We start from the raw sequence: 18,777 nt of genomic DNA, 5'->3' as shown, positions 1-18,777 counted from the left end.
TTGACCAACCAGCTTCTCGTTTACTGGCAAAAGAGGAAGACCAAATCACCATGGTCGATGGAAGTAAAGATCTGCGGAACTGTGCGCATCAGAAGGAGACTTACTGTAAAAGACCGGACATCTCTCAGGAGGATGCTTAAACAAAAGAGGTTCCAGGACAAACCGCCAAGAAGGAAGACAGGTACCCTCTGGACGAAGGAGGGGAAGTAACAATGCAGCCAGAGAATGCGCAATTACTGGGCAAACATCAAAACCCACCCCAAACGCAATAATTGAATATCGTGGTCCTTAGTCAGCCTATAGGAAATAATAATAATAATAATAATAATAATAATAATAATAATAATAATAATAATAATAATAATAATATTGGTAATTGTAATTATAAAACAGAGGTGATAACATTTCAGTGTTTTGTTTTCCGTGGTAAAATAACTTAATGTTGTTTATATTATTACGTGTTATTATTATTATTATTATTATTATTATTATTATTATTATTATTATTATTATTATTATTAATGTTATTGGCTTTATGTCCCGCTATCTACATTTTAAGGTTTTCGAAGACGCCGAGGTGCCGGAATTTAGTCCTGCAAGAGTTCTTTTACGTCCCAGTAAATCTACCGACACGAGGCTGACGTATTTGAGCACCTTCAAATACTGAGCCAGGATCGAACTTTCCAAGTTGGGGTCAGAAGGCCAGCGCCTCAACCGCCTGAGCCACTCAATCTGGCATTATTATTATTATTATTATTATTATTATTATTATTATTATTATTATTATTATTATTATTATTAAATGAAGACTTCCTAGCCAAGATGGTGAAGGGTTCCGAAAGGACAGGCGTTGGATTCCAGGTAAGAATTCCCTCTTAGAACTGAGGCTCGACTTCTGGAAAGGTAAAAGGTCGAGGTGTTCACTGACCTTACACTAAAAATGAGTACCAGGTTAATACCTAAAAGATGGCCCCTGCTGTCTAGGGTTAGAGGGCCTGTCTCTTACATGGGAGGCCCCGGGTTCAATTTTCGGCCAGCTCAGGGATTTTCACCTGGATCTGAGGGCTAGTTCATGGTGCAAGCCAAGAATATCAACTTAGATTATTTGTCATGCTAACCACGCGCCACCTCGTAATCTGCAGGCCTTCGGGCTGAGCAGCGGTCGCTTGTTTGGCCAAGACACATCAGGACTCTAGCGCAATGTAGTTTGGTTTGGTTTACTAAATCCTGCACGAATTGCAATTTAATTAGATTTCCACTTACGGAGGCGCATGTGGTCCTGCGGTTCACTCAGCCCACACCAAACATGAGTACCAGGTTAATTCCTGGGGGGGCAAAGGCGGCCACTCTAACCCATGAAGTGCCGATGTTACGGATAGTGGAAGCCTTTACCTTCCACCCCTTCAAGGCCCTTTATGGCCTGTACGGAAACAACTTTGCTTTGCTTTGCTTTTTTTTTAAATTATTCCACGGAGCGCAACGTAAGGTAAAGGCGGGTGATATCTCCCGGTGGATGTTGCCGCACAGCCTTTAGAATTCTGCTATCTAATCTGTTATTTTTGTGTACATTCTGTCAGATACTTTTAAGTTTTGGTGCTTACTAACTTGTTTTATTACCAGAAACAACTAGTTTCCTGAGAAGACTTACCAAGCTGAATGTCTGAATTTTTTTTCTGTTAGTGGCTTTACGTCGCACCGACATAGATAGGTCTTATGGCGACGATGGGTAGGAAAGGCCTAGGAGTTGGAAGGAAGTGGCCATGGCCTTAATTAAGATACAGCCCCAGCATTTGCCTGGTGTGAAAATGGGGAACCACGGAAAACCATCTTCAGGGCTGCCGACAGTGGGATTTGAACCCACTATCTCCCGGATGCAAGCTCACAGCCGCGCGCCTCTAACCGCACGGCCAACTCGCCCGGTGTCTTAAGTTTTATTGCATATCCTGTTTTTCATTTCAACTTGAATAACCATGTGAGACGACCTTTTCACTACTGGGGATGAATGAAAGACCTGTTTTCACATTCTGTCACAATATGTTTGAAAATTGTGTCCACGAAATACTGGTGATTCGGCAAGTGCGGAAGATACCGTTCAGGTTGATGAAAATGATAGCCCGTAGCGGATGCGAATGAAATTCAAGTACTTCATTGACATAAAGCTACTACAAGTGAATTAATGTAAATAGAAGTACAGTAAAATAAGGCACAATAACTTTTTTTTTTTTTTTTTTGCAGAGACAACTATCATATCTATACAGTGCGGTCCCTGCAAGAGCACTAGGGCTTCGTGGACACAGGACGGGTTAGACAAGGCAATACGATCCCTTGCTTGTATACATCATTTGATTACCATAACTATGCACTGTTTAAGAAATAGCATGGTATAAATATTGTACGTTTGAGTTTAAAACACGCACGATATATCCTAGAACTGTGCGCTGTAACACCCAACAAGGGTGTGAGACACCGGCGCCTTTTCATGTTTTAATCACTTGAGTACGACAAAATCTTAAACGTTAGTAAAATTCATTGCATTAAAAGTTAACATTATTGAAAGTAACAGCAGTGAATAATTTCAGCTATATATTTCTAATATACATTTCGCCTGATTTCCGAAACATGCGCTGTATCACGCGCCTTTGCCTTATTGAAGTCCGACTCGTTGGCTGAACGGTCAGCGTACTTGCCTTCGGTTCAGAGGGTCCCGGGTTCGATTCCCGGCCGGGTCGGGGATTTTAACCTTAATTGGTTAATTCCAGTGGCACGGGGGCTGGGTGTATGTGTTGTCTTCATCATCATTTCATCCTCATCACGACGCGCAGGTCACCTACGGGAGTCAAATAGAAAGACCTGCACCTGGCGAGCCGAACCCGTCCTAGGATATCCCGGCACTAAAAGCCATACGACATTTCATTTACCTTATTGAATAGGTGGGATAACGCGACAATATAGCAATGGCTTGATCCTACAATTTCTTAGTAGCCTCTAGACGCTAAAACTCTTCCGACTTGACATAAACTATAGTGCCGAGGTTACGATGCCGGCCCCGTGGTGTAGGGGTAGCGTGCCTGCCTCTCACCTGGAGACCCCGGGTTCGATTCCCGGCCAGGTCAGCGATTTTACCTGGAACTTAGGACTGGTTCGAGGTACACTCAGCCTATATGATTAGAATTGAGGAGCTATCTGACGGTGAGATAGCGGCCCCGGTCTAGAAAGCCCAAAATAATGGCAAAGAGGATTCGTCGTGCTGACCACACGATCCTCGTAATCTGCAGGCCTTCGGGATGAGCAGCGGTCGCTTGATAGGCCAAGGCCCTTCAAGGGCTGTAGTGACATGGGGTTTGGTTTGGTTTGGCCGAGGTTACGAGTGGTACATGATTTTTCCCTCTACCCTCCAAGATCCTTCATGGCCTTTATGGAGTTGAATTGGCTTTGCTATGAACTGCATATGTTCCTCCAGGAGTGGATCCAATTTCCTCACTTTCTCACCTTCCTCATTTCATGGCTTTACCTTCTCGGCTGAGAAGTATAGGATAAGAAAACATTCTGAATAGCTATTTATAACTGTAGAATTTCCATGGATTTCGGTGCTTTTTTTTACAAGTTATTTTCGTCGCACCGTCTTATGGCGACGATGGGATAGGAAAGGGCTAGGAGTGGCGAGAAAGCGGCGTGGCCTTAATTAAGGTACGGCCCCAGCATTTGCCTGATGTGAAAATGGAAAACTACGGAAAACCGTCTTCAGGGCTGCCGATAGTGGGGTTCGAACCCACTATCTCTCGAATGCAAGCTGATGGCTGCCCAACCCTAACCGCACGGCCAACTCGCACGGTGGATTTCGGGTTCTTTCGATTGTGGCCATGTTGTCGAAAGGAAATACCACGTGAATGCTTGCTGACACAACACACTCCGTGACGTCATTGACACCGACGGAGCTCTTCACGTATTGCGGTCATCAGGTGTTGGCGAGTAATTAACACGTCTGTATTTAACGCTCTTGTTCTAAAGGAGACTTCCTACTCATCTGGGTCTCTTACAATAATACGACAACCATCGTCACCTGTACTCATTGGCGCCAGCCGTCACTGGCCTCACACTAAGGCGACCACAATTCTAATCTCTGCCAATGAATGTGGCTTTTCTGAAATGAAAACAAAATTGTTCGCCTCTGTGGTGTAGTAGTTAGTGTGTTAGCTGCCGGTCCCAAAGGCCCGGGTTCGATTCCCGGCACTGCCACGAAATTTGAAAGGAGGTACGAGGACTGGAACGGGGTCCCTTCAGTCTCGGGAGGTCAAATGAGTAGATGGAGTTCGATTCCCATCTCAGCAATCCTCGAAGTAGTTTTCCGTCGTTTTCCACTTCTCCTCCAGGCAAATGCCGGGATGGCACATATATTATGGCCACGGCCGCTTGCTTCCTTCCTTCTTCCTGGTCTATCCCTTCCAATATCCCCCCTCCCCCCAAAGGCCCCTATTCAGCATGGCAGGCGAGGCCGCCTGGGCGAGGTACTAGTTCTCGCTACTTGTATCTCCCGACCCAACGTCTCACGCTCCAGGACACTGCCCTCGAAGCGGTACAGGTGGGATCCCTCGCGAGTCCGAGGGAAAAACCAACCCTGGAAGGTAAACGGTAAACCCTTGTGCGGTCGCGGCTGCGAACTGCGCCGCACATGTGGATTTGGCCCTATTTTACGGCTCGATGCCCTTTCTGACTCCAACCCTATATTGAGGGACGTAATCACAATTGCGTGTTTCTGTGGTGGTTGGTGGTGTGGTGTATTGTCTGAATATGTATATGAGAGTGTTAGAACAGAAGCAAACACCCATCTACGAGCCAGAGGAATTAACCAGGAGCGATTAAAAATCCTGACCCAGCCAGGGATCGAACCAGAGACCCTCTGAACTGAAGTATAATTACGCTGATCATTCATTCACAAACACGACCTCTAAAGTGAAATTCCTTGGAAAAATCCCTGAGCCTTTTGAAATATGTACGGGCGTTCGTCAAGGTGACAGCATCTCCCCTATTCTGTTTAACTTAGTTCTAGACAAAGTTATTAGAGAGTGGGAAAAGGATATCAAGGGTGTGAACATCGGAAATTTGGGAAGCAAGGTCAATGTGAAATGTTTAGCATTTGCTGATGATCTCGCAATCATTACTAAGACCAAGGATGAAACAAGGTATGCCATACAGAGACTACACAATATAGCATCAAAGGCAGGCCTCCAGATATCCTACGTGAAAACCAAGTACATCGAAAATCTATGTCAAAATAGCAAAAGAACTCCGCTAGAGATGGAAAATGGCACAATTTCACAGGTGCCCTCCTTCAAATACCTTGGAGAAATTATACTACCATCAGGATTAGACAGTAGTGCCAATGTAGAAAGAAACACCAAACTACATAAGGCATACAGACTGACGTGGAATTACTACAACAAAAGAGTCATATCGCGTAATGCAAAATTACGACACTACAAGACAGTTGTATTGCCCGAAGCTTTATATGCCTCAGAAACCATATCTTAGGTGGTCACTCTAAAATTACAGAAATTGAAAAGCAGGAGCGGAAAATTCTCAGGAAAGTTTATAGTCCTACGAGAGAAAATGGAATGTGGATTAAGAGGAGAACAGCGGACCTCTACTCCTTCACCGACAGGTTTACTGATACCGTACGGAAAAGGCGCCTTAATTTCTATGGCCATATCTACAGAATGAACAGCGACAGACTAACTAAAAGATTATTCAAAGTAATCAACTCAAAGAAGATCAAAATAAAATGGCTAGAAGAAACTAAGGCGGACCTCCAAGAAATAAATATCACAGACGACATCATGGAAAATCGTGGAGCTTTTGGAATAAAAGTAGCCAATCATAAATTTAGGGAGAAACCAAAAAAGACAACTGGTAGGAAGTGGTCGACAGAACGCAAGATGCAACACAGTGCATTCATGAAGAGATTTTGGGAGGATAAGAAGGCACAAACCATCAAACCAACTAACAAGTTCAAACGCGCTCTATGAATGGGCATAACGAAGAAAGAAATAATAATAATAAGAAGAAGAAGTAGAAGAAGAAGAAGGAGAAGAAGAAGAAGAAGAAGAAATGTCCCTTCAACGGCTATCGGTCTTAGAAGACTCAGAATTAGACTAGGTTTGCGCAGAAAGCAGTATATAAATTTACAGTATATCTAGTAACATAGATTTCTCGTATTTTGGAACTCCATATTATCAACTGCCAGCGCCCGAGCCGATTTTCAATGTCACTCGTCTCGGCTCGTAAGCTATGCTACGTAGTAGTTCGAAAAATATATTCTTCTATCTTCAATCAGTACTCATGGTGGTATAGTTGTATATTCTCTCTGTGGATGAGGGCGGCGGAACACATCCAGCGTATCTCTTGCCTGTTGTAAGTCTCTCAGCTCGGGAGATTGGGCTGGAGACCTTGGCTCCTCTACCTTAGTCTAGCATTGTTTCCACTTACTTGGGCTAGGAGCCACACTTTCACCTGACCTCTCTTGGCCAACTCTTGTTCTCTTCCGACTCCGGCGCTATTAGGTTTGAATGGACTAGGAAGGTTTCTAAAAATATTCTCTGCTCATGGTCTTTCCCTTTCTTTAACCGATACCTTCATTCTTATACTTTTAATTAGTATTAAGAGAATATGATTGTCTCGTTGTAGTCCCTCTTGAATCATCGAGCCGGTTGATTACGCGGTTTGTGTCTTCAAGCTGTGAGCTTGCGCTTGGGAGATAGTAGGTTCGAATCCCACTGTCGACAGCCGTGAAGATGATTTTCCGTGGTTTCCCATTTTCACACCAGGCAAATGCTGGGGCTGGACCCTAATTACGACCACGGTCGCTTCCTTCGCTTCCTTGTCCTATCCCAACGTCGCTATACGACCCGTCTGTGTCGTTGCGACATAAAACAAATAGCAAAATACAATATTAAAAGGTCACCACCATCACCACAGTCTCTGCAATCACCGATCATATTGTATGCAGCGTTGATGATAATTTCAGCCGACGACAAATATATTCCATCATTTATAATGCTACTGGTTGATACCCCGTGCGATGCTACGCCCCAATGAATAAAATGCGGTTTTAATTAATTCTATTTTATGTAATTTTTGTTTCCAGATAACAGGCAATGAGTTGCCTAGTTACATGAACCTCCTAGCAGGAAAGGTACTTCATAGAACATGGCGCCGTGTTCCCATCCTCCTATATACAGCATTTCTTGCCGGACTATAATAATTCAGAATAAGTCACTGTCACATATCGATAATCTACCCATCAAGCTCAATCCTTTCTTTTTGCGGCTTTGTAATTAAATTAATTACATCAAATTTCTCATCATAATATCTACCTATCGGATTCCGTTTAAACCACTTCCCACACACTCTCAGGATTAATAAGAACTAATTGTGAAATTTTCGGCGAAATCGGTTCAGTAGCTTTTGAGTCTACTCGCGACAAACAATCGAACGAACACAGTTTCACGTATATATATATATATATATAGATAGATAGATAGATAGATAGATAGATAGATAGATAGATAGACAGATAGATAAACATGAAACTTGGTGTTCGACAACATGCGGTGTTCGGATCGATGTTAAGACCGTGTCCCAAAGCCAGATATGACTTCTGAAACTATGATCCGAAGCTACATAGTTCATAGCAATTAAGTCCGTAGCCGCTACCCAACAAAAATGCCTGCTCGTTTGATGACTCGTACACTAAAGTAACATGGGCACCTCCGGCAAATGGATCTCCGCAATGCTTTAGAAATACAGTCTACGTAAAGTTTACAATAAGACTGACAATGTATCAGAGCAACATGGCGACTATTCGGTTTAAGCAGGCAATGGCCAGAAACTTTAAAACTCATCCTGTTCAATATCTATACTGAACATATCATGAAATATGTGCTCGAGGACCGGGGGTAGGAAGATCAGCAACCTTATTAGGTACGCTGATGACACGTTGATAGTGTGCAGTAACTACAGGTCCTCATAGGGAAGTTGATTTCGATTAGTAGGCAATAAGGTAAGATAAGGGTGTATTCTGCCCGAAGGCAGGTCCGAACCTCTGCAGAGGTGTGCCTGAGCCGGAGTTTACGTATGGTAGGGTGGCCAGTTCCTTTCCGCCCTTCCATTCCCTTATCCCCCACCAACAGTGCGTGGCAACCCATCCAAATCTTGACCACGCCCAATGTTGCTTAACTTCGTAGATCTCACGGAATCCGGTGTTTCAACACTGCTACGGCCGTTGGCCAAGTAGGCAATATGGCCTGGAAATTAATGGAAGAAAGACAAACGTAATGATTGTCGACAGACAGAAAGCCAGCCAACAAAATGTGAGGGGGTTTCGAGGTAGTCCAGAAATTTGTCTACTTGGCCTCTAAGATTTCCAATATAGAAGGGTGTTCCGATGAAATCAAGAGAATAACGGCCATAGCTAGGTCATCCACCTCAAAACTGAGTAGGATATGGAAGGACTGTACTGGTACAAAGAATACAAAAGTGCAACTAGCTCTCTCTCTCTCATATTCCCTATTGCCACCTATGTAGCTGAGACCTGGACAATGAAATGAAATGGCATATGGTTTATAGTGCCGGGAGTGCCCGAGGACATGTTCGGCTCGCTAAGAGCAGGTCGTTTTTGATTTGACGTCCGTAGACGACTTGCGCGTCGTGATGGGGATGAAATGAGGATGAAGACGACCATACACACAGCCCGCGTGCCAGCGAAATTAACCAATGATTGTTAAGATTCCCGATGTTGCCGTAAAATTTAAGAAACGAGATTTCCACTTCCGGAGGTGCATATGGCCCTGAGGTTCACTCAGCCTACACCAAAAATGAGTAGGCCCTACCAGGTTAATTCCTGGGGGCAAAGGCGGCCGGGCGTAGAGCTAACCACTCTACCCCATCACGTGCCGCGGTTAACAATGGTGGAAGCCTTTACCTTCCACTCCTCCAAGGGCCTTCATGGCCTGTACGGAGCTGTCTTTGTCTTTGTCTTTGAACACCGAACTAATGCCTCCTTGCTGAAAGAATTAGGTATCCAGACTAGGCTTCTGGATTAAAGCAGCCAGGCTTACCTCCAGTACTTCGGACACATAGCCAGAAGAACAGGCACCCTGGAGAAGCTCGTGGTGGAGGGAAATTATGGCAAGAGATCGCGAGGAAGATATCCAATCAGATGGGTGAACGAGCTGCAGCCTTTGGTGGGGAAATCTTTCCAAGAGGCAACTCTTATAGCGACAGACCGCCAGACTTGGAGGGAAAAAATGAGGACTGCGAAATCTTGACCGCCGACATGGCCTGTCAAGGGTAGAGGATTGAGGAATATTATTTGTCTTCGGGCAGCCTCTAGGTGGAGAACTAATAAATGATAAAATACCTTCTTTACATTTTAAAAAATTCAAAATTTTACACCTTTAACTTTCCCACTTAGATGTTGATTGCAGAATGTGAGTTTCAGATTATAAATATTCTGAACATCATCTTCATTTCTTGTCTACGATCTGAGGAAACTACCATTCAATTCATAAATTGCCTTCTTAATTCAGCGCTGCACCGTCATATCATTTCCGAATAATAATCTACGCAGGCGGCCGAGATTCAAGCATGCATGTCCAAAGCTCCCTAGTGTGTAGTTGACTAGTCAGCTAGTTGCTAGCATGTAGTTACAACGTGAGCTTTGGGACACGGCCTAATATAGACGACAGAAACGCCCTTCGAAAGTGAGGGATGATGGATACGTTTAAACCGGAGGAGAAAATTGATGTGGAACATCTTCACTGCCTGAATTAAGAAGTTATTTCGAAAAGATATAAAATCCAAAGTTTTTCTTGTTACAAATTAACTTTACGTCGCACTGAAATAGATAAGTCTTGTTGCGACGATAGGATAGGAAAGGGCTGTGAGTGGGGAGAAAGCGGCCGATGCCTTAAATAAAAGTACAGCCCCAGCATTTGCCTGGTGTGAAAATGGGAAACCTCGGAAAAGCATCTTCAGGGGGTGGCGACAATGGGATTCGAAGTCAATATCTCCCGGATGCGCGCCCCTAAACGCACGGCCAACTCTCTTGGTAAGTACAATTTTACAGAAGAGAGGAAAAGCGCTAAGATTGAAAACTTTTCACAGAAAATTCGTTCTATCACTTTTATGATGTTAAGATAGAATAGATGCATTACTATACAAAGTATTTCTGTTAAAAAGTTTGCAGTTTAAGAAATATTGAAGGAAAAGGATGGATGTAGAGCCTTTTTATGGCACTGAAACTCTAAATACTTCATTTGAAAGTCATCAATTTCACTGCAATCATCAGAAAACTGACTGTATTTAAATATAGGTACAATGATCAAATTTATTTACAGTGAAGAGGCAGATAATATTAAATTAACTGAAAATGAAATGGCGTATGGCTTTTACAGTAGTGCCGGGAGTGTTCGAGGACAAGTTCGGTTGGCCAGGCGCAGGTCTTTTGATTTGACGCCCGTAGGCGATCTGCGCGTCGTGATGAGGATGAAATGATGATGAAGACGACACATACACCCAGCCCCCGTGCCAGCGAAATTAACCAATTAAGGTTAAAATTTCCGACCCTGCCGGGAATCGAACCCGGGACACCTGTGACCAAAGGCCAGCACGCTAACCATTTAGCCATGGAAATCAACGAACACAGAAATGTAAATAAAACCAAGTGCTCGCTGGTCACGTGCCCCGGAAGTCGCTCCTCATTGGCTGGGTGGGTACGTTATGTTTTGGCCAATTCCCTCCCCCCCCCCTCCTGCTTGGGATTTGATACTTATTGGCATGAAGCTTAATTTTCAACGCACCGCGCAAGTGGCCGTGCGGTTAGGGTCACGCAGCTGTGAGCTTTAATTCGGGAGATGGTGGGTTCGAATCCCACTGTAGGCAGCCCTGAAGATGGTTTTCCGTGGTTTCCTATTTTCGCACCAAGCAAATGCTGGGGTTGTACCTTAATTAAGGCCACGGCCGCTTCCTTCCCACTCCTAGTCCTTTCCTGTATCATCGTCCCCGTAAGACCTATCTGTGTCGGTGCGACGTAAAAAAGGCCTTAATTCAACGCACTGTTTGACATGGATCTGTGCCGTTTTGACGATTTCTTTTTGTTTCTTGTTATGGAGCTGCACGACCCGAACCGCACGGCCAGCTCGCTTGATAGTAATGTTGTTAGAGTCCGGCCCCGCGATGTAGGGGGCAACGCGTCCGCCTGTCACCCGGCGGCCCCGAGTTCGATTCTCGGCCCGGTCAGGGTTTTTTAATTGTAAATGACTAATACCCCGGGACTGGGTGTTTGTGTCGTCCTTAACGTTCCTTTCCTCACATTCAACAATTCCAAATTTCCAAATACACGCAGGTTCCTAACATATTGTGCAAGTAGGGGCAAAAGATCTTTCTAGGTCGACGCCCCGAACAAATAGCATTAAAAAAATGTTGTTGGAAGTGACTTGGTTCATAACTATTATAAGGCTGTCCGTAAGACCGATTGAGTGACTGGGCGGTTTGGGTCACGTAGCTGTCAGCTTGCACTCGGGAGATAGATGGTTGGTTCGAACCCCACTGTCAGCAGTCCTGAGTATGGTTTTCCGTGGTTTCCCATTTTCGCTTCTTTTCCAATCTTACCCCATCGTCCAGTCAATACCTATTTATGTCAATGCATTCTAAGTCGACTGCTATTGCGAAGCTAAGGCTGTGGAAGATATATCAAATATATCTAGACGACCTTGCAAAGTGGTTCGGTCCGTACTGAAATACTGAAACAATTGCCTACTTATAATTCACTACACAGTAATGAATTAACACCGGTAAAAATGAAATGGTCCGCCTCTTTGGTGTAGTTGTTAGTGTGATTATTTGCCACCCCCGGAGGCCCGGGTTCGATTCCCGGCTCTGCCATGAAATTTGAAAAGTGGTACGAGGGCTGGAACGGGGTCCACTCAGCTGAGTAGAGGTGGGTTCTATTCCCACCTCAGCCATCCCGGGAGTGGTTTTCCGTGGTTTCACACTTCTCCTCCAGGCAAATGCCGGGATGGTACCTAAGTTAAGGCCACGGCCGCTTCCTTCCCTCTTCCTTGTGTATCCCTTCCAATCTTCCCATCCCCCTGCAAGGCCCCTGTTCAGTATAGCAGGTGAGGCCACCTGGGTGAGGTACTGGTCATTCTCCCCAGTTGTATCCCCCGCTCCAAAGTCTGAAGCTCCAGGACACTGCCCTTGAGGCGGTAGAGGTGCGATCCCTCGCTGAGTGCGAGGGAAAAACCAACCCTCGAGGGTGAACAAATTAAGAAGAAGAAGAAGAAGAAGAAGAAGAAGAAGAAGAAAATTAAATGGCGTATGGCTTTTAGTGCCGCGAGTGTCCGAGGACAAGTTCGGCTCGTCAGGTGCAGGTCTTTTGATTTGACTCCTATAGGCGACCTGCGCATCATGATAGGAATGAAGTGATGATGAATAATGAAATGATGAAATAATGATGAAGACGACACATCTACCAAGCCCGCGTGCCAGTGAAATTAACGAAACCGGGCGAGTTGGCCGTGCGCGTAGGGGCGCGTGGCTGTGAGCTTGCATCCGGGAGATAGTAGGTTCGATTCTCACTATCGGCAGCCCTGAAGATGGTTTTCCGTGGTTTCCCATTTTCACACCAGGCAAATGTTGGGGCTGTACCTTAATTAAGGCCACGGCCGCTTATTTCCAACTCCTAGGCCTTTCCTATCCCATCGTCGCCATAAGACCTATCTGTGTCGGTGCGACGTAAAGCCCCTAGCAAAAAAAAAAAGTAGAAATTAACCAATGATGGTTAAAATGTTCGACCCTGCCGGGAATCGAACCCGGAACCCCTGTAAGTGAAGGCCAGCACGCTAACCATTTAGCCATGGAGCTGGACTATTTAACACCTGTAAGGAGAAATTAAATGAGTACCTGTTCATGAGAAGAGGAGTTAGGGATTGTAAACATTTACCAAGGGAGATGTTCAATAGTTCCCAGCTTCTTTTAAATGATTTAAGAAAAGAGTTGGTAAACAACTGATAGGGAATCGGCCACCTGGATTACTGCCCTAAATGCAGAGAAGTAGTTATTGATTGATTGATTGATTGATTGATTGATTGATTGATTGATTGATTGATTGATTGATTTTTGAAGGTGTAGTACAAAAGTAAACCGAACGAGTTAGCAGTCCGGTTAGAGGCGTGCAGCTGTGAGTGGGTTCGAACCCCACTGTCGGCAGCCCTGAAGATGGTTTTCCATTTTCACACCAGGCAAATGCTGGGGCTGCACCTTAATTAAGACTACGGCCGCTTCTTTTCCACTCGTAGCCCTTTCCTGTCCCATCGTCGCCATAAGACCAATCTGTGTCGGTGCGACGTAAAGCAACTTAAAAAAAAAGAAAGAAAGAAAGAAAGAAAAGAAAACGAAAAGGAAAACAGTACAGCGTGTTAAAATATTTATCTGTAGTAATGTAAAGCGAGCTCCAGAGTTCACCTAGAAATAGTCTGGAACAAGAGTTGTACTTTTTGTGACATACACGAGGTCGCTTTTTTTTTTGCTAGTTGCTTTACGTCGCACCGACACAGATAGGTCTTATGGCGACGATGGGACAGGAAAGGGCTACGAGTGGAAAAGAAGCGGCCGTAGTCTTAATTAAGGTACAACCCCAGCATTTGCCTGGTGTGAAAATGGGGAAACCACGGAAAACCATATTCAAGGCTGCCGACAGTCGGGATCGAACCTACTATCTCCCGAATACTGGATACTGGTCGCACTTAAGCTACTGCAGCTATCGACCTCGGTAATACACGAGGTCGGGATGAGGTAAATATACTGTATATGTCATATTTTACGGCCGGTTGCCTTTCCTGTCGCTAACTCCAGTCGAGGTGCTAATGACGATTAAATGATAATGATGAATGAAATTGGTTAAGCAGGTGGAAGGAACCGGCTGTGGCCTGCATTTGCCTGGAAGTGAAAATGGGAACGAAGAAAATAATTCTCAGGAGAGGCGACGGTGAGGTTCAAACCTACTCACCTCCCGAATGCAGAGCTTGTTCCACTCCGCTCGGTTTAGCGAATTGCTACAAGATTAAATAAATAATGATAATAAAAATGCATAAATATAAAACGCTGCCGTTAAGTAATTTTCCGCTTATTTCTTTCCAGTGCAGCTTCCCACATTAAGTGCACTTTACTGCTGCCCTCGACAACAGGGAAAGAGCTCGAAAGAGGTGAAGAGGGTGGTGTGAGATTGCGCAGGTTTCGTGGATGACCTACATTACACAGGGAGCTCACGGAAAATAATAAGTAAATCTAGGATTATTTTTGATTCCAGATAGCCCTAATCTCTTTTTGCGCCACTTTCTTTCGTTTATACTCTATGTGGTCGGTGGAACATCTATCACCCAACTGAAAATCCCACATGAATCGTCAGGATTCCAACTCGGGACACTCGAGTTGTTTTATGTGTTTGGCTAGAAAACTATACCACAGACCCCTTCCTTCTCAATAAATAAATAAATAAATAAATAAATAAATAAATAAATAAATAAATAAATAAATAAATAAATAAATAAATAAATAAATCTTCTAAATCCGATGAGGGAGGACGGAAGTGCGTGTTAATGTGGTTGAGAAGAGTATTGTACCGGGCGAGTTGGCCGTGCGGTTAGGGGCGCGTGGCTGTGAGCTTGCACCCGGGGGATAGTGGGTTCGAATCCAACTGTCGGCAGCCCTGAAAATGGTTTTCCGTGGTTTCCCATTTTCACACCAGGCAAATGCTGGCGCTGTACCTTAATTACAACCACGGCCGCTTCTTTCCAACTCCTAGGCCTTTCCTATCTCATCGTCGCCATAAGACCTATCTGTGTCGGTGCGACCTAAAGCCACTAGCAAAAAGAAAAAAGAAGACTTGTGTGTGGTGCACGAACTACAGGAATCTTAGGGACTGCACAAACTCCCAGTACCCAAGTCAAGGGAATTAATCGCCAAGGGTTAACATCTCTCGAACCGGCCGAGAATCGAACCTGGGACCTCCAAACCCGAAGACCAAGATGCTGAACCACTCAGACATGCAACCTGACAATAAATAAATACATAAATAAAATAGGAAGTCATAATATTATCAGTTCTTTACTATTTCACGTCACGCTAACTCTGATAGGTCTTTGCGACGATGGGATGGGCAACGGATAACAATAAGATTGTAAAGCAAGGGGCCGTAGCTTTACTAAATGTGCAACATGGTATGGTAATGGAAAACCATCTTCAGGATTGCCGATGGCTGGGCTTGAACCCACCATGTACCGATTTCAAACTAAAAACTACTCGGTCCGACCTGCGCAGCCAACTCGCTCGGCCTGTTTATACATAGGGTTCTATATTTCCATCCTGGTATATTTTTACTAATTAAGGTTAAATTACACACATCTCTAGTGCTTGTGAACACGATGCATATTTTACTATATATTATCATTAAGTTGTATCTGACTCCAAAAATGGTAGAAATTCATATTTTTGGTCGTGTTATCATAGTTTTAGTCCTTTTCTATTATATCATGTTTTGTACCGATAATGCCAACTGATTTTGTTGGTGTTTGGATTTCTTTTTCTTACAAATACTTCGTGTTTAAATTAGTTTGAAGGTAACAGGTTTCGCGAACAAAATGAAAAGGAATGTTAGAACAATCTGGCCATTTTATTGCTGATCTTATAGCAAATTTTGGACAGTATTTAATTTCTATCGCGTCATGTTTCCAATTTTATGCCATATTTCGATATTATTTGGGCGTAATGCAAGAATATTTCCAGAGTTTTAGGTGATAGAAATTCGTCGTAACAGAACTGGTAACTGAAGAAAAATTTTGTAATTTTTTTTTGACTGGCAACAATCGTATATACAATTTGGATTTCGTTCCTTTGTGAGCTCTGTTGTTGGAAATTAGATCCCAAAATTCTAGGGACATTAGTTTTCGGATCATCCTTCTTGCTCGCCATTGAACAAGGCTGCAGCGCTGCTGTTCTACTACCCTCATTCAAGTCGTCCACCCCCGCACATCTGACCGTATCCATGGCAACAAATGGGAGGGTGCACCGACAACTGCGCACGTCTCCACATCAAATGATTGATTATAGCTTCAATTGGATTATTAACTAGCTATACTTTTAGACAAATGTTTTCTAGATCTATCGTATGCGCACAAAAATGCCCTTCTAGAAGACAAGAGGTCAAAGTTGAAACAGACAGAGAGAAAAATTAATGCCACCGAAAAAATCAAACTATAATTTGAATATTTTCCTTAACAGTGCCTCTTTGCTACTTCAAGAACTATCTAGGTCTTCTTAGACTTACTCGTACAGTGTAAAATCGTTCGAGTTACTTTGTTAAGCAAGTTGTATCCAAAAAGGCTCGCTTATTTCTCATTTATATTATTTCTTGCTCAGTGAATAAACTTTTGCTATATCAGGGGGTTGAAATTCGACCGAAATCAGCTATCGCCATTGTTGTTCTTGAAATATAGGGCAACAATCTTAACAAATATGACGAAAAGACATTTGCCATCGCAGTTCTATTACAATAGAGATTTAAAAATAGTGTGTTTCTTCCTCCCGAGGTTTATAAAACATACTCTGATTACTGACCGCTTTAAGAAGAACTGGTCACCCTCAGGACCAATAAGTACCCGAATATTTTCGAAAAATTATTTTTAGATGTCGTTTTTACTGTATGGTTTACACTTCAGATCATATTTTACAGTTCAAGTAGCTTCGGCTGTAAATGAGACAAAAATTATGAAGATACTGAATACAATTTTAATTTTAATTTACTCACCCCAACTTGCTCCTGTTCTGCCGAAGAACTGGGATGTTTCCGAGTTCCACATGAACGTCCTGAAGCCCTCCCATTTTCCCAGTTTGGGTGGTCGGGTATAGTACTGTTCCACTGGTTTCTCTGCCATTTTCGCTGCTCAACCCTCTCGCGGACTCACACAAGTGCAAAGAGGGGTGGGTCGCGACGGGTCCGCGGAGATATTATATCGGCGCTGCTGGCCAGCGAGCCTCGACGCTACTCGCTGGGAGCGAGTCTTGCTCTTGCAGGCTCTCCAGTCGGGGAGATGTGACTGCCATCTGGGGTCTCTTCTCTGAATCAGCTTCACTTGACCATTCTTAGATACGTGAAAAATATTAGCTTTTTATGTACAGTACGAATATTTAGAAAATTCAATTTAGATGTAGTCCCGGGGATAGCTACTGCGGGGTCCGAAATATGCTCGACATTCCTTTCTCTTCCTCCTACCATTGCCTCTGTCTGACCGCCCTTGGTCAACTCTTCTTGTTTGACCATTGCATATCTGAGTTGCCTCTTATGCTCAAAACAGAAAGTTCGACTCCCAACACAACTGACTGCTATTTGAGATTACTATAATTCTGGGAGACCTTTATCAGTAGATTTCGAACTCCATTCCAGGGCAACCGATAGCAGTTGAACGGACATTTAGCACGTATTATTATTATTATTATTATTATTATTATTATTATTATTATTATTATTATTATTATCGACCTACTAAGGACCACGTTATTTTAGCTGTTTTCTCTGTGTTTTGATCTTTGCCCAGTTCTCCTTCATTCGTTGCCGGGGTTCCTCTTTTCTTTCCTCCGTCCGCGTCTTTCTCGTCTTCAACTTTGGCCTTTCTTGAAAACCCTAGTGGTCTTATAATTTCCTCCAGAGTGGGCTGCGTTCTTGCATATCTTCATAAGTGATCCCCATCTCCTTCAGGCCCCTTTCCAGATGCAGGGTCTTCTTTTATCTTTAACCCTTAGTTACTATTATGGATTTTTTGACATTAACACTATCCTAAAATCACCTGAAATATTCCACTGTGTAAATCCCAAAAAGACAAATAGCGGAAGTATTGCTGAATTATTACCCTACGACTGTTAGAATACCAGTCAACCGTGAACTATTATAAGGACTTATATCACCTAGACAATATTTCCGTCCATGGACTCACGATCGGAGCTCGAGGTACAATCCCTAAATTTCTTGTACAAGTATGGGATTCCTTCGGTCTCAACCGGACACGACTTCACAACATCGCTATCGCCGCAATACGAGGTTCAGTAACCACACTCCGCAATCATCTATATAAGATTTGAAGAACCATACATCATGCCACATTCCAAATTCGTTCCAAACTTATTCCTGAGCCTTGTGATGGGTATTTCTATCTGGCATACTAGCAAACTCAGAAGACAAAATACTGTGTAGTTGATATACTTTGTCCTTGTGGCAGCCTCCCCATGGGGGAAGTTGTATTAATAATTAATAATTAATATGGATCCTAATATTTCTTTAATGTTATAGAAGACTGACCACTTTTCCATGAAGTAAATAGGTAAGAAAATGCCTTCGGATTCCTTTTATTGTGAAGTTTCAGCACTTCTTTACAGTGGACCTCATACGAAGTCGCGAGACCACTTTGTGAAATAATGCACTTACTCTATAATCCAGACGTACAAAAATATTATTTGCATGGTACATCAACAATACAAAAGATCTTTCAACAAAACTGCAATCATCCAATACAGTGAAACACGAACTCTCTCGTCAATAATGTTCTCACCTGGAACTGCTAAAGACAGTGGACAGTTCTCTTCCTGTTACTGTTGTTGTAACTTTTTTTTTGCTATTTTGTTTTACGTCGCACCGACACAGATATGTCTTATGGCGACGATGGGAGAGGA

At 43.5% G+C, this 18,777-nt stretch overlaps 1 protein-coding gene across 1 annotated transcript in view; it reads right to left on the bottom strand.

The window, feature by feature from the left end:
• Positions 1–17,065, bottom strand: part of LOC136877063 (sodium/potassium-transporting ATPase subunit beta-2) — a 162,483-nt gene extending 145,418 nt beyond the window's left edge. Inside the window, exon 1 of the mRNA XM_067150879.2 lies at positions 16,862–17,065. Coding sequence (XP_067006980.1) covers positions 16,862–16,988 — 127 coding nt within the window. The 5' untranslated portion in view covers positions 16,989–17,065. The remainder of the gene's footprint in view (positions 1–16,861) is intronic.
• Between the last annotated feature and the right edge of the window lie 1,712 nt (positions 17,066–18,777).

Source organism: Anabrus simplex, chromosome 7 (genome assembly GCF_040414725.1).
Source record: "Anabrus simplex isolate iqAnaSimp1 chromosome 7, ASM4041472v1, whole genome shotgun sequence".
Lineage (NCBI taxonomy): Eukaryota > Metazoa > Arthropoda > Insecta > Orthoptera > Tettigoniidae > Anabrus > Anabrus simplex.
Note: the sequence above shows the minus strand (reverse complement) of the source record. Positions and strands in the feature narration are given on the sequence as shown.